Source organism: Panicum hallii, chromosome 8 (assembly GCF_002211085.1).
Source record: "Panicum hallii strain FIL2 chromosome 8, PHallii_v3.1, whole genome shotgun sequence".
Taxonomy (NCBI): domain Eukaryota; kingdom Viridiplantae; phylum Streptophyta; class Magnoliopsida; order Poales; family Poaceae; genus Panicum; species Panicum hallii.
The window spans coordinates 43,455,697-43,476,124 of NC_038049.1; the positions used below are offsets into that span (position 1 = coordinate 43,455,697).

The window sequence follows — 20,428 nt, forward strand, 5'->3', positions numbered from 1 at the left end:
TTGTGTGCATCAAAACTGCCCTTTTTTTCCCTTTTGTTTTCTTTTCAAAAAGTAAAAAGAAAAAGGGACAGCTTGTTTTAAAGAAATGGCATGAAGAGAATTATGACGCCACTTCATAATGGATAGACTGGAAGCCGCCTCGTTTCCTTAATAAAAAAGGAAAGAAAAATATAACGGAAATTAAGTGGAAAAGATACCGAGTGAACCATTGCTATGAAATCATGTGGCTTACTCGCCTCGACGATGTGTCAGGTCTCAAGCAGTTTTTAGACGTGCGATTTTAGTCTTACGTTTCTGGTCCACTTCCCTTTCCCTTAATATGAAAGCTAAAAAAATGTTAGCTTTACAAAATTTTCTAGAAGAGAAAAATAAATTTGAGTGAGCAATTACCCAATTTTTGAAAAAAAGGATATTTCTTTTCGTTTGTGCATACTAGCAGCCATTGTCCGTCCGATGGACTAATGCTTGCACGAATCTTGACGAGACAGAGCAACTGCAAAGCCGCTCTGAAGCTGCTTCTGCTCTCTTCTATCCGCAGCTGCGGCTTTGCATCCCCACCTCTCGTGCTCCTCCCCGGCCTCACCACCTCAACAAACATGGAGGCCTTCCTCGCCAGCTTCTTCAGGGCGCCTCCCCGCTGCGGCCCCGCCGCTCGGGCTGCTCCGGCTGTCCCCGGCCTCCCTCTCTTTCACGGAAGGCGGCGCAGGCGGCCGTCCTCCTCCGTGGTCTGCATGGCGGTAAGAAACCTTCCTTCTTCCCCCCTCTACCATTTCAGCTCCTTCCCCGGCCAGTTCTTGGAAACAGAGAGGTGCTGTAGACTGGTAACCTAATATAGCCGTATGTTCCTGCCCTGAATTTTGTTCACGCTGAAAATTGTGTGGTTTGGGAGGTAAAAATCCAACCTTTTTCACTCCAACTGAATTCGTTGTTTTACCATAGCCTTATGAGAATTCCTTTCACATGCTCCGTGCAGGAGCCTTATCTCATAGCGAAGCTGGATTCCGCGGAGAAGGCCTGGAAAGAAATGTCGGTATGGTTCCCCTTCTGTTCAGAGTTAACATTTGTTTTTCTAGCCTCTTGAAATAAGAAACTAATCCGGGATTTTGTCGCCAATCCGTCCTCTTGCGGTTCTGAAGTAACCATTTTTGATTGTATTGATATTTTAATTTTGGAACTAAATCGAATTCTGCTTCACTACTGCACTAAACATGTTCTGAAATTCTGATCTTGTCATTGGAGAAAAGCAATACGCACTGTAGGCAATGTAAACTGCAATGCTGTCACAATGATGTGACAAAAATCTAATTTTGATCTCATTTCATATTCATTTACCAAACATTTGAATCTGATGTACGAGTGTCTACTTCAGGTTAGGTTAGCAGATCCTGACATTGTCTCAGATCCTAGTGAGTACCAAAAACTTGCGCAGTCTGTTGCTGAATTGGATCAGGTATGCAGCTTACTCACAATGGGATTTAATTTGCCTTTGGCGTATAGCCAATTAGAGCGGGCTTTGAGCAGCTCGCTTTCATAAATTGTTACATCCTTTTTTTTGCCAAAAACATTTAGGTTGTGACTACATACAGGCAGTTTAAGGATTGTGAGAAGCAACTTGAAGAGACAAAAGGTTGGTATTCCATTGTATTTCTGGTGCCTCTGATAAATTACTACACTCTTATAAGCTCTTTTTACTTCACAACATGACAGCTTTGGAAAAAGAGAACAAAGATGATCCTGATATGGGTGAGATGATAGCTTCAGAGTTGGAGGCTTTATCTAACCAGCTTGCAGAGCTTGAGGAAAAATTGAAGGTGAATACCATATTATACTCTGCTCGATAGTTGCATAAATTCTAGATAATATGTCTAACTTCATGTATTCTAGAGTGCCAGCTTCTGCTTTGTCTTGGAAAAATACAGTAAACATGTTGAAGTGCCTCTAATTGCTCTTATTTTGTCTTGTTAGTTACTACTGCTTCCCAGTGATCCTCTAGATTCACGCAACATCTTACTTGAAGGTACCTCTCCAGTGCTCAGTTGTACATTTGAACCGGCTATCCAACATTCCATGAGTTTTGAACATCTTGTTGTTTTAGTTTTTTTCTTTTCATGTTTTGTAACTTAGAACCATCTTTCCTTCATTTCTGCAGTAAGAGCAGGTGCTGGCGGTGATGAAGCTGGAATTTGGGCTGGTGACCTTGTAGGTAGATGATAATTTGTGCAAATTGAGTACAATTTAGCGAATGAGATTCGGCTGTTTTTTCATTTTGTTCAAAAATATAGTATTAGAGCTTGTCAAACAAAAGTTGATGTTTTGTGGACAATAATATAAATAAATAATGAATGTACAGGAAGGATTTGGGATTTTTTTGGGAATATAAGCTCATCATAGTTTATTTTGCAATTGTTATAGCAGTTATGCTTCGATATACATACTAGTGCATCATATTCACAGTTTTACTTACATAATCCACACATAAATATGTCCATGTCTTTCTATAGGTACGCATGTATCAGAAATACTGTGAGCGCAACAATTGGAAGTTTAAGCCGGTTTCTTGCTCGGAAGTATGTACTTGCAACTGTAAACCTGATTATTGAATAAGAACATGCAGCTCACAAGCTGAACCTTTCAGGCAGAAATGGGTGGATACAAGACATATGTGATGGAGGTTAAGGGCAAACAAGTCTATAGTAAATTGAAGTTTGAGTCAGGTGTGCACCGTGTTCAACGTGTTCCCCAGACAGAGACTATGGGACGTGTTCATACATCAACAGCGACTGTAGCTATTATGCCAGAGGTGAACTATTGGATTTTTGTGAATTTTAATGACATGAATTCCTCATTTTCTGAGATGCCTAATGTTGTTTCAATGGCTCCAGTAGGCTGATGAAGTCGATGTGATTATTGATCCAAAAGATATTGAGCTTAAAACGGCAAGATCTGGTGGAGCTGGAGGTAATATCACTAATAGAGACTGGGATTTTTGTACTGTGCCCTTAAAACTGAGCATCCTCTAATATCTCAATCCATGCAGGGCAGAATGTTAACAAAGTGGAGACGGCTGTTGATCTTATTCACAAACCTACGGGAATACGGATATTCTGTACAGAAGAGAGATCACAGCTTCAAAATAGAGAGCGGGCATTTCAATTGTTGAGAGCAAAACTGTAAGTTCCTCTAGCTGTTTTTATAGCTTTCAAAACTATGAGTTAATCTTGTGAATATTTCCCTATTATCTCGCTTATATGTTCTTTGACAATAGGCCCAAGATTGCAGTGTAAATTCTAGTTTTCTAGGAGAAGAAATGCTCTTAATTCAAAAGTGTGTATTTGTTGTCACCAAATGATATATTTCAATGAATATAATATATGCTCATCCTTGTGTAATCTTGTTCTGTTTCTCATATATATCTACCATAAACATTACAGTTACGAGATAAAATTAAGGGAGCAACAAGAGTCAATAAGAAACCAGAGGAAATTGCAGGTATGTTGTCAATTCACCTTAGAATCATATCTTTCAGAGATCATAACTCTAGTATCCAACTGAAAGCAACACAAATCTGTCTTGTGGATGATAATTGCTGAGACTAAATACCGAGTAGCCATGTAGTATGCATTTATGTGAACAGTATAATATGCAGTTGAAATTCACCAAAAAAGACTTCCTTATATGACTCATTCAACTATGATAAGGCTACATAAGCTTGTCCTTTGTGTATTTTGTAGAAATATAGTTGGCCTTTATGAAATTTTATATCCCATCTGTTTGATGTTACTAATATTTACTAATACCTGTTAAATTGAAGGTTGGTACTGGTGCTAGATCTGAGAAGATAAGGACATACAATTACAAGGTAGCAGGACATATTATCACCTAGAAACTGTTTATGTTGTTCTCTCTTCTTTCTGTTCTTTCTGGAAGGAGCTATTCCTATTCTTTCCTTTTTTCCTAAATATGTTCTAGTAAATAGATCTGAGGTCTTTTGCTCACAGGATAACAGAGTGACAGACCATCGGCTGAAGATGAATTTTGAACTGACTAGCTTCCTTTTAGGAGACATCGAATCGGCTATTCAGGTATATTACATGAGAACTAAACTCTGTAAATTTGGAAACATGCAGCTATTACAGTGCAAATGATTAACGATTTCACTTGTCGATCAAAACATCTATAGTCCTGTGCTACAATGGAGCAGCAGGAGCTCTTGGAGGAAATGGCCACTTCTGTGGGCGTGGCGAAGGTATGATATGCAGAATTGGCCCCTCAGAAACAGGCCATCAAACTGACGATGTGTTCAAATGGATGAAGATTAAGCTGTACATGAAGAAATCGGACAAAACTCCACATAGGCACATTTGTCTGTAGTTCATGGTCATGGTTAATGACCAATGTCACAGAACATAGCAATGCACCATAGCTTCCCAGCTGGTGGCAGATTTTTGAGTAGTAGAAAATAGACATGCTATACAATAATACAACTGCTCCATTTTTCCTAATTCGATATGCTTCAAATATGTTGTTTCTGTGAAATTCTTGTGTGGTTTCTAGATCACTTATTTTCTAGTTCCTCCTTTGGTTTAAGTATGTAAAAATTGCAAATTCTATTTATGCATATAGCTATACCTATGTGCCAGGTTTAATAGGTGGCCAGTTATCCAGTTGCTTGTGTCTTGATCAAAGAATGCAGTCCATTCCGGTTAACAAGTTCACAAGGTTGTTTTCGCGATCCAAAGAGAAAATCCAGTTCAACTTACAACACGGACAAATTCATTTGAGAAGTATTTGGGCTTGGATAACACAATTGTTTTTTTAAAAAAATATATTTCAATTTGACTATTTGAGATAATAAGCAACGATATTGTATTTTTTAGTTGTTACTAACTCATTTGTGAAATAACCTAATAGCCCTCGTCAGGCAGATTGTGAATTTGAGATAAACAAATATTATTTTTTTCTCAAATTTGACTATTTGAGAATTGAGATAAACAAGCAAGGAGAGCATGAGAACTTGATTACCTATACTATAAAAAATGAAATTTTTTAAAAATATTTTCCACCCGGATCGGACCCGCCGTACCCCTCACGTAAAAAAATATATTAAAGTTTTAATTATTATCATGTCAACAAATAGCACGCGTGCCGCGCGGGCATTGTTACTCGTTAGAGATAAACAATCAAGGTGTTCAAGAGACTCTACTCTACCTTAGCAAAGGTCGAAGACTTCATAAACAAGTTTTGCTGTTGCCTGTCCTGTGCACCCCGGTTCGCCATCAGCATTTCGTCTAACACCGCGGCCACCCACCTCCGCTGCCGCCATGGCTGCTTGGCTGCTGCCAAGTCCCTGCTCGCCTCCCTCTTCGGCACCTTTCCCTCCTCGCCGCTGCTTCCGCCTCCGCCTTCTCTGACAGCGGCAGCCACCTCCCGTTCACGCTCCTCCCGCCGACCCCGCTGCCGCCGCCGGGTGCCGCGGGTCCCTGGGCGAGTGCCTGCTCGGCGACGACGAGCTGGGAGTCATCGCCGGAGCAGCCTCGTCCACCACGGCCAAGCTGGTATTTACGACATGGCCATCCTATTCGTTCTGCCGATGGAATTGGCCGCCGCCGATGAGAAGCGCCGCCGAGCCGCGCGGAAAGGCGACGGCGACGGATGGAGATGGGGTGGCGGCCGCTCCATCCCACGCCGGCCTTCGCCACCGCCCTGCGCCACCTCGCGGAGCAGGGGGGTCATGGTTGCTCATCGTCGCTGGCGCCTGCGAGGAAGGAGGCGGCGGCCGGGCGCATGTGCCCGACAGACGTGGCCACGGCGGCGCGACCTCGCCGGCTCGCCGGAAGGTTTGCAAAATGCCCCCCAGTTTGGTTCGCGATTACGCGATCCGTTTTTTACTTTTTTTCGAAATGCCCCCATGTATTTTCAAATAGACCCCTAATTCGGATCGCGATTGCTAATCGCGATCCGATATTTTTCAAAGTACCCCCGGGAATTTGCATATACCACCTTATTTGGATCACTATTATTAATCGCGATCCGATGTTTTGCAAAATGGACCCGGGTATTTGCAGATAGCCCCCTGATTTGGACCCCGGTTTTAGACGGCCGGATCCTTCGTCCGTCCGCCCCGTCGGCTCCTCCTCCGGCCCGCCCGCCGCTGCCGCCGTAGTCCCCGCCGGGCCCCGCGAATCGTCTTCCCACCCACCCCTCGAAGCCCCCTACTCATTTGACTCCCGCACCCAAGCCAGCAAGGGGCAGGAGGGCGGAGGCAGCGCACCTAAGCCCAGTGAGGAGCCGCGTGCTTGCTTGACCTCAGGCTGGCCGCCGGGCATGGCGGCTTGTCTGTGCTGCACGTACTGGCTCCGCTCATGGCGATTGCTGATGAAATTCACATTGTGCTTGCAAGCCACTCTTCGGCAATTTCTTAATGTTCTTGCAGTGTGCTGCTCTTCGGCAATTTCTAGTGATACTGTTCCCTTCTTAATGTTCTTGAATTGGAACCTTTTGTGTAGTCATTCAAGCGACCTTTTTCTGTGAAGGTGAAGCCAAGGCAGAAAAGAGTTCCAATCTTTTTAGAGCACTGTACTTCATGAATGATGAGTTGAAGCCACTGCTGCAAATTTCAGCAGTTCTTTTACTGGAAAATTTCAGCAGCTTTGTGAAGGCAGTGCCACATGTTCTGGCTCAATGTTGAGTTTTAGTAATTGAGTGTGTCTGTGTGAATTTGCTTGAGGCTCCATCATGCTGTTGTTCTAACCGTTGCGGTTGCCCAATGCCAAAGAAATTTTGAGTGCTGCTGGATTGAAGGTGATCATGTCCTTCAAAGACAATGCTACCGATTTTGTAGGATAACTTGTACGGGAAATAGATTGATTAATTTTTGAAGTCTTGTAAGGTATGCTTTCATCTGATCTATGGAAATATTTGCTGACTTTTCATTCTATATGACATTAAGCTGTTGTATCTGCGACGCAGGTTCTTGACATCCATGGTGCAATGTATGATGCTATTGCTATCAAGCTACAACGATTTTGGGTTGTCATGCCATTGATGCCTGCCTCTATCACCCAGATTTTCCAGTTAGGAACATTGAAGGTTGGAATAGAACTCAATCCTGCATTTGATTATCCTGCCAAATATTGTTGCTGTTCTGATATGCATCACTTCATGTGCCTAGCATGGTTGCCTCATGGGGCATGATCCTTATCTTTGATTCCTTGGTGGATAGCTATTGCATCTATTTTAGGATCAGCTGGGTTGGTTAAGTTGTGAGCCATAACCAGTCAATGTGTTGGGAATTTAAGCCTAACCTATACGCTTACAATGTGTGTATGAAGTATATTATGTAGTCATGAGGTGCATGTACATACCATGATGGCTTGCAATTCCATTGTAAACAAACCAACTACTAGCATGCATAGCTTTTTAATAAGGAGAAATATGTGATTGCATGATGCTTTGACAATGCTACTGCATTCTGCCAATAATATTGATCTGAACTCGAAGCATTCAACAATAGTCCTCTGCTTCCATTCTGATTATTTTCAGAAATGGCATTACATTACAATTTTCGATGATATCTCCCAAAAAAGGGTTGTAACATCACCTGACTTCTAACTTCTAAAATTACAATAGTGTCAGCCACTTAGGTTCAATAGTGATGACTCTGTAACGGTAACAATGGCTTTGAACTGCAAAAATGGGGAGAAATCTATTGTTCACTGTCTTCAAGTGTCATGTCCACTTCAGCTTGGAGAAGCTAAGAGTTTTCTCAGTGTAACAGAAGTTCTTCTATGCTGCTCAAGTTCCCTGCCATCCCACTGCTGTACACCTGGTTTGCGGTTGATCTCATGCTTCCAGAGGTATCTTGCATCTCCTGACATCACAACAAGGGAGCCTGGGTTGAGGTAAACAGGGATCTTTGTAGGCTCACGGTCCCCTTTCTTCAGGTGCCCTGTGTCCAAGACTGTGCCAGTTGGTTCTGCTTGGCTGAAGTGCATCACGCAAGCTGACTCAAGAGAGACTATTGCGATTCCATCATCAAAGCGCATCAGATCAACATGGGCGCAGACACCCTAGATGCAACAACAAAAGTATAATGTTGGAGTTGATTGGTAAAAGAATGCATCTCTTTTTTTATGCCACTTTTGTTTGGGAACATGAAACAGAGCGATGGCAGTCAAAATTACTCAGAAAAATAAAAGGCTTCGCACCTCACCTGGGTTGTATCTGTTTGCAATCATTTGATCAAAAAATGGCTCCCTCCACAACAAATCTGATGGCAAAGGACATGCATCTTCATCCTCATTTGTCATCTTTGAACCAACACCAACATTGACATCACCAAGACAAACAGCTTCACGAATGAGGGTGGAAAGCTCAATAGCCCATGAAGGGAGATCACCAAATCGCATTGCCTAATATAAAAGGAAAAAGAAAGGAGCAAAAAGGATTTAGATATAAAAAAACAACAGATAAGCATGCAAGTTCCTCACTTTTGTTTTGTTGAAAAACAGCATAGCTGTAGTTTGATCTTCTTTAGGAGGCCTTGTAGTTACAAATCGAGCAGTCTTTATGGCACTACTGAGGTATTTGAATCGCCTATAGAAATCCTGCCGCTAATGCACATTTGGCAGATCCTGACGAGGAAAAAAACCTTACTTGGTTGTTTGCATCAATGAACCATCCTTCTGCAAAAACATATGGGTGATCATCTGTTAGTCTGTTGTCGAGCAACAAGAAACTAGATCTGGGTTTCATCTTCATTGGTAGCTTGCTAATGTTCAATGGGAAGAGGTAAGCAAGTCAGAGGCCAAGTACAGGTCCACAGGATTACAGTTTTAAGGTTCATACCATACAATTCAATCATAGCCAATTCCTAACCAGTTGCTCAAAGCAAGCCTCACATTCAATAATCAACAAGAATACAGATCGAGCACTAACAGAAAATCTCCCTCTAAATTTGTTGACTGTAATCAAGCTAAAACCCAAACACATAGCACAAGATCCAATCTTTTACTTGTACCCACAAGAAGGAGGTCACGGTGACCAAGGACTCACCCCGCTGGATCGCGGCGAGGAGGCGCGCCTGCTCGTCGGCGGAGAGGAAGGCGGCGCAGAGCCACAGCCCCCTAATCCCCGCCACCGCCTCCCACCTCCACCGCCCGCGGCCCGCCCCAGAGCTGACCCCGGACGGAGCGTCGGAGTCGCTGTCCGACGACTCGCCGAAGGCCTCCCGGAGCGCGGCCCGGCAGTTTGAATCGCCGTCGCAGCCGCCGCCGCCGGCCATTCGGTTGTTCACTGGTGAGTGGTGACTCTTCCGCCCGCCGTACCCGTACTGCACGACGAATGCGGATGCCGTGTCCCGCTGAGGATTTACGTAATACCAACGTTCCGCCTTCGATGGAAAACCTTTTCCCTGCTTGGATTATTAGAGAAAATAGGATTACCTGTATTATATAGTTTGTCGTACGCTTCTTCTCATCTTTCAATGTGCTTCCTGGCAGTCCTCATGGCCAAGGGTCCTCACGGCACTTTAACTGCTAGCTGTAGCAGGATCCTTGCCATCTTGAGCGTGTTGCGTTGTGCCTTGCTGTACTAACCGGCCATTCATCTGTGGATAATACATTAATACTTCAAATATTTGATTGCTTCATTACACTAACAGTTATTTTACCTTTAAAAAAAACAGTTATTTTAGATTTACATAATATATCACTTGTGTACTGGCTGCTGATTAACATGGAAACCGGCGACTACTATTTGCAGGGATTTCCTCAACCATACTGCTTCTTAAGCTGCAACCTCGTATTGCCTATTAGTCATTCCATTGCTTGAATCTCTAACAAATATGATTAGCGGGGTTTTCAATATTAAATATTTTCTATCACTACTTCATTCTTGTCGTATATATGTTGCTATCATTTATTTTGAATAGTCGGTGTCAGCAATCATCTCTACAATTTTAGTTATAAATTTAACAGATTATATATGGTAAACTCTATATCGAAGATCATATACAATTTTAGTCACCATGTAAAGTGGTGCGTTCCCTCACTTTTACTCTATCTTGCCCCTAATCCAGTATGACTCTATCACTCACACTATCGTCGATGTCGCTTCCAACACAAATAATAAAACCAAATTAAGTGCACGCATGCTCTAAAAACTGAATTCACAAGGACTGCTGGACAATTTAAAATTGCGAGAAATAGTCATCATACATGGATCATATACATCATTTTACCAATATATATATAAACCATACAAACTAAGCAAATCCAAATAACCTTGTAACTTTGTTCCTTCTCATACTATTTTTTTAAAGGAAAACATTTTCCTTTTTTTTATAAAAAACTAGGGATAGTACAAGGCATCAAGAATCAAGCTGACCGGCCATGTCTCTTACACCTTGTTGCCTCATGTAGTTAGTGTACGCATGCACATATACATACATGTGTACATGTACTTGCGCATCATAGGAACAAAATGAGCAGGTTCATACATGTATGCTTGCACATTGGTGCCAAAAGCAGAGTTACATGTAGGTGTGTATATGTGCTTGCTGTCTGCTTATATACTGTTCCGATCACTCCTCGTTGTCGACCTCTTCATGGTGCTTAATACCCTTGGAATTGAGGGGGTGGCGGTGATGCGTACTTGTTGGCCATGATGGGCGGAAGGATGATGTCGTTGAACGACGGTGGAGGTAGGGATTCTGCTGGTGGTGATGATTTTACTTCTTCTTGCTTTGGCGGGGGTGAGGCGACCACTGGAGGTGGTGAGCTTACTGGAGCTGGAGGTGGCGACGATGGCTTTACTGGTGGTGGAGGAGAGATAACCGGTGCTGGTGGAGGAGGAGATTTCACTGGAGGTGGTGGAGGAGGAGATTTCACGGGAGGTGGTGGAGAGCTAACTGGTGCTGGTGGAGGAGGAGACTTCACGGGAGGTGGTGGAGAGCTAACTGGTGTTGGTGGGGGAGGAGACTTCACTGGAGGTGGTGGAGAGATAACCGGTGCTGGTGGAGGAGGAGACTTCACTGGAGGTGGCGGTGAGCTCATTGGTGCCGGAGGTGGTGGTGACTTTACTGGCGGCGGCGGTGAGCTGACCGGTGCTGGTGGTGGTGGAGACTTCACCGGGGGAGGAGGTGAGCTAACAGGGGCAGGTGGAGGTGGTGACTTCACCGGAGGCGGTGGTGAGCTAACTGGAGCAGGTGGTGGTGAAGACTTCACCACTGGAGGTGGTGAACTCACAGGAGCAGGTGGAGATGATGCCTTAGGCGTAACTGGTGGTGGTGAGCTCATAGGTACAGGTGGAGGTTTTACTACAGGAGGTGGTGAGCTCATAGGGGCAGGTGGAGGTGATGCCTTAGCCGGAGGCGGCGGTGAGCTAACCGGTTCAGGTGGCGGTAAAGACTTCACGACAGGAGGTGGTGAGCTCACAGGAGCAGGTGGTGGTGAAGACTTTACCACTGGAGGAGGTGATAATATCACCGGTGCATGTGGTGGCGAAGACTTTGGTGGTTTAGGTGGTGAGGTAGCTGGTTCTTGCGGTGGTGAAGACTTTGATGGAGGAGGTAGTATCTCCACTGGAGATGGTGGTGGTTTTGGCTTCTCTGGAGTTGAAGGGGATTTGACTGGAGTTGGTGGAGGAGTAAGCTTTTCTGGAGGTGGCGGAGAGACTTGGGGTGACTTCTTCGGAGTTGATGGTGGTGGTTTCACCGGAGCGGGAGGTGGTGGAGATTTCTCTGGAGCCGGCGGTGGTTCGTACTTCAATGGAGGTGGAGAAGCCACCGGCATCGGAGTAGGTGGTTTCTTAGGCGGTGAGAACTCTGGAGCCGGTGGAGGAGGTGATTTCACAGGCGGCGGAGGTGAGGCGACAGGTGCAGGTGGGGGTGGTGATTTGATGGGTGGTGGTGGTGATGCCATCGGAGCCGGTGGAGGAGATGATTTTACCGGAGGTGGTGGTGAGGCCACGGGCGCCGGTGGAGGAGGTGATTTCACCGGAGGTGGTGGAGAGCTCACTGGAGCTGGTGGAGGTGGAGACTTCACGGGCGTGGGTGGCGAGGCAACCGGTGCCGGTGAAGGAGGAGACTTGGCGGGTGGCGGCGGTGGGGGTGGTGATTTGGTGGGTGGTGGTGGTGATGCCATCGGAGTTGGTGGAGGAGGTGATTTTACCGGAGGTGGTGGTGAGGCCACGGGCGCCGGTGGAGGAGATGATTTCACCGGAGGTGGTGGAGAGCTCACTGGAGCTGGTGGAGGTGGAGACTTCACTGGCGTGGGTGGCGAGGCAACCGGTGCTGGTGAAGGAGGAGACTTGGCGGGTGGCGGCTGTGATGCCACTGGTACCGGTGGAGCAGTAGGTGCTGCCGGTGACTTTCCTGGAGGCGACTCAGGTTGTTCCTTTGGTGGTGGTGCCTTAGGGCGCTCGGGTGTCACCGGCAGCCAGGCAGAGTCTGGAGGCGGCGGAGCAGGTGACTTAACGGGTACAGGTGTTGGGCTTGGCACTGGACCCTTTGGTTGGTTCGGTGATTTACCGGGTGGACTCTCTGACTTCGGCGGCGACGGCGGTTGTTGTGGTGATTTCCCGGGTTCATCTTTGACGGGCGGCGTTGGCGTGAGCGTCGGAGGCACCTTCACCATCGGCGGCTTCCCCGGCAGCGCCGGCGGCCCCGATGGTGTTGGGTACCCCGCGCACACGTGCTTGCTGCAATCGACGGGGCGCGCGAGCACGGGGGCGCATTGCAGCGTCGTCTTCTGCGCCGGCCGCAGGGCACCGAGGCAATTGTCCCTGTCGTCGAGGTTGACGAGCGCCTTCTCCGACGGCATGCACGGGGCGGCCTCCGAGTTGAAGAAGTTGAAGGCGAAGCTGAAGTTGACGAGCGCCGGGAGCTCGCAGATGGACTCGTGCACGATGCCTGTGAAGACATTCCGGGAGCAGTCGAGCTGCTCCAGCTTGGTGATGTTGGACAGCTGCTCCGGCAGCGTGCCGACGAGGGCGTTGCCGCTGACGTCGATGACGGTGGTGTTCTGCAGCAGGCCCATCTCCAGCGGCAGGCAGCCGTCGAGCTTGTTGTTGAGGAAGATGATCTCATCCAGCGTCTTCACCATCCGGCCGATGCTCTTGGGGATGCACCCAGTCAGGCCGTTGTTGGCGACGACGACGACGGACGCCGTGGAGTTGCCGAGGTTCTCCGGGATGTGGCCCACGAAGCGGTTGGTGTTGACGAAGATGGCGTCGAGGTCCTTGTCGAAGAGCCCCGGCGGCAGCTCGCCCTCGAAGTCATTGAATCGGATGTCGAGGTACTTGAGGGACGACATCTCGAGGCAGACGAAGGGGAAGGACCCCACGAAGCGGTTGTGGCTGACGTCGAACTCGTGCAGCAGCGACAGCCGCGACATGCTCTTGGGGATGATCCCGCAGAAGCGATTGCTGTTGATATGGAAGAAGGCGAGGTCGGTGAGCAGGCCCAGCTCGGGGGGCAGGTACCCGGCGATGTCGGCGCCGTTGAGGTCGATGCCGGCGACCACCGTGACCTTGGGGTCGTCCAGCGCCTCCACGCACACCACGCCGTTGTACTTGCACACGTCGTTGCCGACCCAGTTGGAGGTGTAGCCCTTGGGGTCGGAGTAGAAGGCGCGGCGCCAGGCCTGCAGCGCGATGTACGCGCGCCGGAGCCGCGGGTTCGGGAAGTTGGCGCCGACGCGGTCGTCGAACTCGAAGTCCGGCGGGAGGTCCCCGGCCTCTTCGCCGCCGGCCTCCTTCATGGCTGCCAGCTGGCGGTGGGCGATGTAGGAGGCCTCCGCGCTGGTGACCGCCTGCACGCTGCACGCCGACAGGCAGGCGCCCAGGAGGAGCAGCGCCGCCGTGAGGCGGCCATCGGGGAGGAGCCGGAGCGGAGGGTCCATGACACGGGGGACGGGAACAGAGGAGGACCAAGGGCATGGTGGTGTGCTATATGGGGGCCAGGGACGGTGGGGAACGAGCGGTGGCTGCCGGTGGCTGGCTAGACGCCATTTACGGGGCCGAGGCGGTTTCGTGCGTTCGTGGCCATTGGCTACATGCGAGCGGCCGGGTGTTTCTGGGGGCGACGGGGGGCCATGCACGCCAGCTACTTTGCTCGCTTGCATGCGTTTTTGGTTTTTCTTACCAGCGAGAAAATGGTTGCACGCAAGAACACATCATTATTACCATCGAACAAAATATATATTGATGTTAAAGAATTAGTATAAAAATAAAAGTATAAAGATAAAATAATATTAAAGAGTAATAATACATATAACATAAATAAAAAATAAATAAATATACGTACTTTGAGTATATGAGTATTGGTAAGCGGTTAGTGTCATTGGCAGCAGGTGAAGGCAAGACACACATTGGAAATACATTTTTAAAGGCGGGTGATGGCCTAACCCATATCTGGAAATGCATTTCCAGGTGCGGGTCTTGATCCGTCTCTGCAAATGTTCCATTTGTAGCAGCGAAAATATAGAGCGGCCAGTCTACCCGCCCTTGCAAATATCGTTTTACCCATCCTTCAAAATATCTCACTACGCGTCATTTTGGCTAGGCTCATAGTCATTCACATTATTTGTGTCTCCTTCGACCTCTACGAAGTCCTCATTACCGAGAGCATGCATGCAACTTCTACAACTTGGTCATCATGCGCAAAAGCTCCTACGTTTCAATAATGGTTCCAGACGATGAAGTGGGCAATCTCCTCAAGATGAAGCACCGGCTGTATGGTTGATCGTATCCTCGCACTGCTCTGCTTGCGTGCTTGTGAGTTAATTTGGCTTCAATGTTTGGATATCATCAGTTGTGTTTATCTATGGGCTTATGATCAACATAGGTCAATCTATAAATCCGTCAATCCAAATTCCAAACATGCACGCACATTAGTAGTCTAGATGTATTTCTTCTAACCTTCTCCGATGTGTTAAAGTTCATAAATTGCTGAATTTGATTGAACAAGCATTCGTGGAAGTACAAACAAGAGGTGATGCTGAAGCCGGAGCGGAACTCTACACGACATCAATCTAGTAGTAATGTATACCCATGCAAAATTTCAACTTGAATTTTTCTTTTGCCTAAAATAGATTTGTGAATGGCCATGTCCTTTTTCATCCGTAATAAATGCCACTGAAAACTTAGAGGCAACTTCAAGACCATGTTGTATAGAAAGTACCTAAAGTTACAGTAGCCCTAGCTAAAATTCCTATAGAGGTTAGTATTAATTTACAACATCAAGAAGCATGCATGGCCACTGAACTCATGTTTGTGCTTATCCTAGATAAATGGAATAAGTCATTTCATATCCTACTCATGCATGTATGATATATATGTGCATGCAATTTTGTAATGTTAGTTTAATTTGTCTGCAAAATTAGTCGTCTGAACCCAGAGAGTGCCACAAACTTATTTTGTTGTATAATTAGCCACAACTTGAACAGTCAATGCCTACCACTCATCCAAACTATAGAACTTGCAGTACGTAAGGGGACCTACAAATTTTACGGATCGGCCTCAAAAGAGATGGGCTCATATGTTATATATCTTTGAGCAAATGATAATTAAGGGCTAAGTTGGACTACGAAGGGGTAGAATCTTTTTTGCAAAATAGACATTTTGATCCCTCAAAACTTTATTCAAGGATCAAATCCGCCCCTTTCAGATCGGCCAATCTAGTCCCTAAACTTTTATTTTTTATGTTAAACTCATCCTTGTGCTAATATGGTGCTCCATACTAGTATGAGAATTATGAAAAAAATAATTTATGCCCTTGACTCCTTCATGCCCTCCACAATTTCCATCGACGTGCTGCAACATGATTTACTTTGATCGGTAATTTCCCGGTCAATCCAGTAACATCGATGTGAAATTTTGACATTGATGGGCATGCGCATTACTGTAGAAAATTAGACGACAAGAACACACTGTGTCCAAGTAAATTCCTGGAAATGAAGGAAACTATGGAGAGGGGGAAGGAGCACAGGTCCTTTGCAACAAAATGCTCTATCAATGATCTCACTCAAACAAAATACAAGTGGCATATATATAGGGTTAGAAAAAAAAGCACGAGAGTGAAAAAGGGAAAGAAAAAGATAAAAGCACGTGGTGAATAAAGCGTACACTAGAAGTACGGAAAAAAAAAGAGCCAAGAACCCACCCATCTGGTTGGTTTGGTTTAGTTACCCGCGCGCGTTTGCTAACTTGCTGAACCTCCTCCCGCGCGTTTCTCTCTCTGCCCTCCTCTCCCTCCACGCACAGCCGCTCTCTCTCCCCCCTCTTCTCTCTCCTCGCCCCCTTCTCTCCCGCCCCGGCCCGATCGACCCAAGAACTGCCGATTTCGCCGGTTCTTGGCTCGATCCCTCCTCCTCCTCCTTCTCCTCCCCCTCCTCTCCCCGCGCTCGCAATCGATCCATCGATCGCCTCCATCCTCCCCGTCCTCGTTCGCCATTAAACTTCACCTTCCCCGTCACCGTCTCGAGATCCCGGCCAGGCTCGCGGCCTCGTCCGGTCTCGCCTCGCGGAGAAGGAAAGATCGAACAGCTAGGCAGGTTACATGTTCCACGGATCCATCGTTGAGCTCGCGCGATTCGGTTGCTCGGTGCTGGCGGATTCGTTCGGAAAACTCGATCGTCGTGGAGGACGGACGGACGACGGCGCTGCGATTGGCGGTGGGATTGGGCGCGATCTTCTGACGAGGCGCGGGAATAGAACCGTGATCTCCGGCGATGGGGAGGGTCAAACTGAAGATCAAGAAGCTGGAGCACATCAGCGGGAGGCACATCACGTACTCGAAACGGCGGTCGGGCATCCTCAAGAAGGCCAAGGAGCTGTCCATACTGTGCGACATCCCTCTCATGCTCCTCATGTTCTCGCCCTCAGAGAAGCCGACCATTTGCATCGGCGAGAAGAGGTACGTGGTTTCTGCATTGCTGATGCTGGTCTTGTTCTAGGTTTCAGGCTCGCATACATGATCGTATTGACCGCATGCACGTACGATCTTCCTGCAAAATTCCTGTGAACGTAAATGGATCACTTTTTGTTCTGAATTTACTATTGGGATTGGGTTGGTCAATTGTTTTAACAAACCAAGATAACGATACTAAGAAGTGATTTATATATGTGTGTGTGTCCTTTCCTGTTCTGAATTCTCTCTCCATGCTATTAGGTTTCTTTTTGAAATGCCATTCTGTTTTACGAATTTATTCTGTTCAGATAATCCTTGCATATATAGGTAGTTGAATGTTATTAAACCAAAAACCAAATGGCATTTTGAATTGTCAATCATGCTTGCATGTCTTGCTTGATACATTCTTCTGTTTGCAGCAACATTGAGGAAATCATAGCAAAATATGCGCAGCTTACCCCTCAGGAAAGGGCTAAAAGGTAGCTTGTGTCCTATTGATCTTCTAAGCATATGTAGTTGATGAAAACATACTAACTGGCAATCATTTCCTTCCGCTGAACAGGAAGTTGGAGAGCTTAGAAGTAAGCGGTCTCAACTAATAGATTTGTCGACGCAGTTATCTTACCGTAACAATTTTTCAGAATGACCTCAATGATCTGCTTTGCTGTTCTGAAAAGGCCCTAAAGAAGACTTTCAAGAAGCTAGACCACGATGTAAATATTCAGGACTTCTTAGGCTCTGGGTAATTCTGCCGTTTTAAATATAGAAACCTCATGGTAGCAGAGACACCAAATTGCAAAGACTGTTACTCACACTCTGTTTCTGAATATATTGCAGGGGTCAGACAGTCGAGGTAGAGCATAACGAATCGACAACTAGGACGAGCAAGTTACGTAATTTCTTTTTTCTTTATTCCTGTTTCTAATGGTGTTGGGTTTAACAATTTGACAGGAGTTATCAAGCCATCTCGGTTCATTGCAATGTCAAATGGCAGACGTTCAAAAGCGTCTCAGGTGAATAGCATTAACTCACTTAAGAAGCATCAGATATTCTGTTCACTATTCGGTAAATGCTATAAGAATGCATATCTGCTGAAATCTTCCCTTTTAGTGCTGGCTTGATTTTGCTTTCATGACACATGATCCTGTAAAGTGCATACAGCACATTTATGATAAAATTACTGTAGCCTGTCATAAAAATAATGGGCAAAAGATGAGAGAAGTGTAACAGCAGGGCGATTTGTTCTTCAGTTATTGGGGTGATCCTGAGAAGATTGAGAATATCGATCATATAAGAGGAATGGAGCAATCACTCAAAGAATCTCTTAATCGCATCCGAATCCATAAGGTAGGCATCCCTATCCTTCTAGTTAACTTCTTAATTCTGCTTTCAATGTATGATATCTGATGTATAAATTTAAGTCAGGTACTGCCACTGTAAGTACAAATTTCAGTATTGTCAATGTTGTCACTCAATAATTCTAACTTTTGCATTGATTTGGACCTCTCAGGAGAACTTCGCAAAGCAACACCTGATCGGCCTGCAGTGTGCTGCTGCTCAGGTAACATGATTCAGCTTCAGACTTACTATGTCGGCTGGTGAATACAGGAGGTTTTTCAGGCGCATATCAGAGCCTTTTCAGGTTCAGATGTCTGAAAACGATGTTGCTTGCTACCATTTTTCAGTTCCAGACCGACATGCAGTTGCCTCTAGGACTGACCGGTGACCCGGGCCCTTCGTCGTGGTTTCAAAACGGCGGTGCTGATGGGCAGCAAACAATGATGCTACCAGACGACTCCGGCCTGCTTCATCAGAGGTGAGCTCAAGCCCAAACATGCACACTGCTCAGGAACCTGGCATGCTCTCATGAACTGAACTGTTCTGACTGACGAGCAAGCTGTTCTCGACACAGGGACATCGGTTGCTCGACGAGCACGTCGCTGCAGAGCTACCCGGGCTACTTCAGCATGAGCAAGCAATCGACGGACACCGGTGGCGGCAGCGAGCATGGGCAGCCGGCGGTGCACCAGCAGCCGCCGGACTTCGGCCAGGCCGAGTGCCTGACGTCCCTGCACCTGGGAGCACAGTTCCCCTACACGCCCTTCGACACAAGCCTCTTCAACGAAAGGATGTTCAGGCCGGATGCCATGGAGCTGCACGACGGCAGTGCGGGCATCGATTTCGGCGGCGGCCACTTTGACATGCCCAGGCCCGGCGACGAGGCAAGCTTCCAGAACTGGGCATCAGCAGCATGCGGCGCGGCCATGTTCGACCACCATCAGCAGCAGCAGCATCACCAGCAGCAACAGCCGTCATCTGCACAAGTGAGTTCCGTGTCCGAGCTCACGCAATTGGCCGTACATAAAAACAACGACTTGCATTTCCATTACTATAAGCATGGTGCAATGGAATTATGCAGCTGAAAATGATCCTTTTACCTCTGCATTTGATCTAAAAGTTTTAGCCTCTGGTCCAGTACCATGACTGAATCTTTGTTTATCATCTCACCTCTGTCAAACTGTTAAGAAATTTCGTTTTCTTTTTCTAATTAACAACATACTGTTAGATTAGCAAAATTTCTTATCAAACAATTAAGTGATTTCTTCCTCTGCATTTGATCTATGCATTTTGGCCTCCTGTGTTAGGACCATGACTGAATCTCTGACCATCAGATTCCTGCAGCAGCAACTCTAGCACCTGCCTCATTCGATCACGCCGCTGTCAAGCAAGATCCCTCTCAGCACCAGCAAGTCATGATCTGATGACCCTATGGCGACACCAGAACCAATTTTGCTCCCTGAAAGGCGCTATCGTACTCAAATCACTAAATTAATCGACAGTGCGAATTGTGCTGGAAATATTGGTGTATAGGGAAATTGTCAATGTAAAGTATATATTGATTGTAGCCAATTCTTTCTTGTAAGTATGAGTTCATCTATTATGTAAACTGCGGTATAGCTTGCCATAAAAGAATTGGGCACTTAGTTTCGAGGCATTTATTCTTTGTGTAAAACCAAAAGAATAAAAAATGGGCTAAAAAAAGGATAGGACACAAGAAGTTTATTTTCTTGCAGCATCATGGTCTATTGCTGGATGTGCAAGTTCTCGTCAAGGTGAAGTCGGGTGCATATTTCTTCTTAATTTAAAGCTGTCCAGTTCCTCCCCAGCCGGTCTAGTTTTTTCTTTATTTTCTTGATAGATATTGCATATTCATGTTTTTTCCGCTGTAGAGGCGCACCTGTTAAAATATTTTACACTTTTTTTGTATTTATTTCCATTTCATCTAATTCTTGGCATACCTGAATAGAAAATGGTCATCTTTATAGATCATACAGCAACATGAATCTGATGTTAGTATGTTACTTCTTCTTGGACATAAAGCGTGCAGTAGAAGTCCTCTAGTATTGGCTTCTCAGTGCTGATTTAGGGGAGTAAAATAAAAAGGGATCGAAACCTGCAGATATAGTTCTCAAATCCATTTTACAACTTTATTGACCTATCATAGATGTGGGTATAACT

General features: G+C 46.2%; 4 protein-coding genes and 1 long non-coding RNA gene across 7 annotated transcripts; 3 read left to right on the plus strand and 2 right to left on the minus strand.

Annotated features, from left to right (window-relative positions):
- Positions 1–521: 521 nt before the first annotated feature.
- On the plus strand, positions 522–4,558 carry LOC112903351 (peptide chain release factor APG3, chloroplastic). The gene is made up of 15 exons (XM_025972594.1): positions 522–737; positions 974–1,030; positions 1,370–1,450; positions 1,570–1,627; positions 1,708–1,811; positions 1,966–2,017; positions 2,150–2,199; positions 2,502–2,567; positions 2,636–2,800; positions 2,886–2,958; positions 3,038–3,170; positions 3,432–3,489; positions 3,812–3,859; positions 3,999–4,082; positions 4,181–4,558. Exons 1-15 carry the CDS (start codon positions 597–599, stop codon positions 4,250–4,252), a joined length of 1,242 nt encoding a protein of 413 aa, XP_025828379.1. The 5' UTR covers positions 522–596; the 3' UTR covers positions 4,253–4,558.
- A 981-nt stretch (positions 4,559–5,539) lies between these two features.
- LOC112901983 lies at positions 5,540–7,333 on the plus strand. Of its 2 annotated transcripts, none has more exons than XR_003230450.1 (3): positions 5,540–5,837; positions 6,507–6,889; positions 6,970–7,333. It is a non-coding gene; the product is annotated as an uncharacterized LOC112901983 (long non-coding RNA). The 2 variants fall into 2 exon arrangements; XR_003230451.1 differs by having other exon boundaries at positions 6,534–6,889.
- A 136-nt stretch (positions 7,334–7,469) lies between these two features.
- On the minus strand, positions 7,470–9,334 carry LOC112901982 (alkylated DNA repair protein ALKBH8 homolog). 2 transcript variants are annotated; one of them, XM_025970863.1, is made up of 4 exons: positions 9,055–9,334; positions 8,656–8,684; positions 8,208–8,411; positions 7,470–8,069 (listed from the first exon to the last, which is right to left on the minus strand). In XM_025970863.1, the coding sequence occupies exons 1-4, from the start codon at positions 9,281–9,283 to the stop codon at positions 7,740–7,742; spliced, it is 792 nt and encodes a 263-aa protein (XP_025826648.1). In that variant the 5' UTR covers positions 9,284–9,334; the 3' UTR covers positions 7,470–7,739. The 2 variants fall into 2 exon arrangements, with proteins under 2 accessions (XP_025826648.1, XP_025826649.1); XM_025970864.1 differs by having other exon boundaries at positions 7,905–8,069; positions 8,213–8,411.
- Positions 9,335–10,490: 1,156 nt separating this feature from the next.
- Positions 10,491–13,901, minus strand: LOC112872391 (pollen-specific leucine-rich repeat extensin-like protein 4). The gene is made up of 2 exons (XM_025935471.1): positions 11,832–13,901; positions 10,491–11,267 (listed from the first exon to the last, which is right to left on the minus strand). The coding sequence occupies exons 1-2, from the start codon at positions 13,899–13,901 to the stop codon at positions 10,614–10,616; spliced, it is 2,724 nt and encodes a 907-aa protein (XP_025791256.1). The 3' UTR covers positions 10,491–10,613.
- A 2,829-nt stretch (positions 13,902–16,730) lies between these two features.
- Positions 16,731–19,691, plus strand: LOC112903428 (agamous-like MADS-box protein AGL65). Its single transcript, XM_025972696.1, has 11 exons — positions 16,731–16,915; positions 17,329–17,388; positions 17,472–17,490; positions 17,587–17,651; positions 17,747–17,762; positions 17,861–17,922; positions 18,160–18,256; positions 18,420–18,470; positions 18,595–18,725; positions 18,822–19,233; positions 19,595–19,691. Exons 1-11 carry the CDS (start codon positions 16,731–16,733, stop codon positions 19,601–19,603), a joined length of 1,107 nt encoding a protein of 368 aa, XP_025828481.1. The 3' UTR covers positions 19,604–19,691.
- Positions 19,692–20,428: the final 737 nt, after the last annotated feature.

Bases quoted from the DNA above. Each gene is read 5' to 3' on its own strand.
- LOC112872391 (XM_025935471.1), bottom strand. From the start codon at position 13,901: ATGGACCCTCCGCTCCGGCTCCTCCCCGATGGCCGCCTCACGGCGGCG. The intron at 11,268-11,831 runs GCTCCAGAGTTC...GTTACGCCTAAG, and splicing joins TGAAATCACCTCCTCCACCG to GCATCATCTCCACCTGCTCC.
- LOC112903351 (XM_025972594.1), top strand. From the start codon at position 597: ATGGAGGCCTTCCTCGCCAGCTTCTTCAGGGCGCCTCCCCGCTGCGGC. The intron at 2,200-2,501 runs GTAGGTAGATGA...GTCTTTCTATAG, and splicing joins GAATTTGGGCTGGTGACCTT to GTACGCATGTATCAGAAATA. The intron at 3,171-3,431 runs GTAAGTTCCTCT...TAAACATTACAG, and splicing joins CAATTGTTGAGAGCAAAACT to TTACGAGATAAAATTAAGGG.
- LOC112901982 (XM_025970863.1), bottom strand. From the start codon at position 9,283: ATGGCCGGCGGCGGCGGCTGCGACGGCGATTCAAACTGCCGGGCCGCG. The intron at 8,412-8,655 runs GTAAGGTTTTTT...CTTTTATATTAG, and splicing joins TCATTGATGCAAACAACCAA to GCAATGCGATTTGGTGATCT. The intron at 8,070-8,207 runs GTGCGAAGCCTT...TGTTGCATCTAG, and splicing joins ACAGATACAACCCAGGTGAG to GGTGTCTGCGCCCATGTTGA.
- LOC112903428 (XM_025972696.1), top strand. From the start codon at position 16,731: ATGGGGAGGGTCAAACTGAAGATCAAGAAGCTGGAGCACATCAGCGGG. The intron at 17,923-18,159 runs GTGAATAGCATT...TTTGTTCTTCAG, and splicing joins GACGTTCAAAAGCGTCTCAG to TTATTGGGGTGATCCTGAGA. The intron at 18,471-18,594 runs GTAACATGATTC...ACCATTTTTCAG, and splicing joins TGCAGTGTGCTGCTGCTCAG to TTCCAGACCGACATGCAGTT.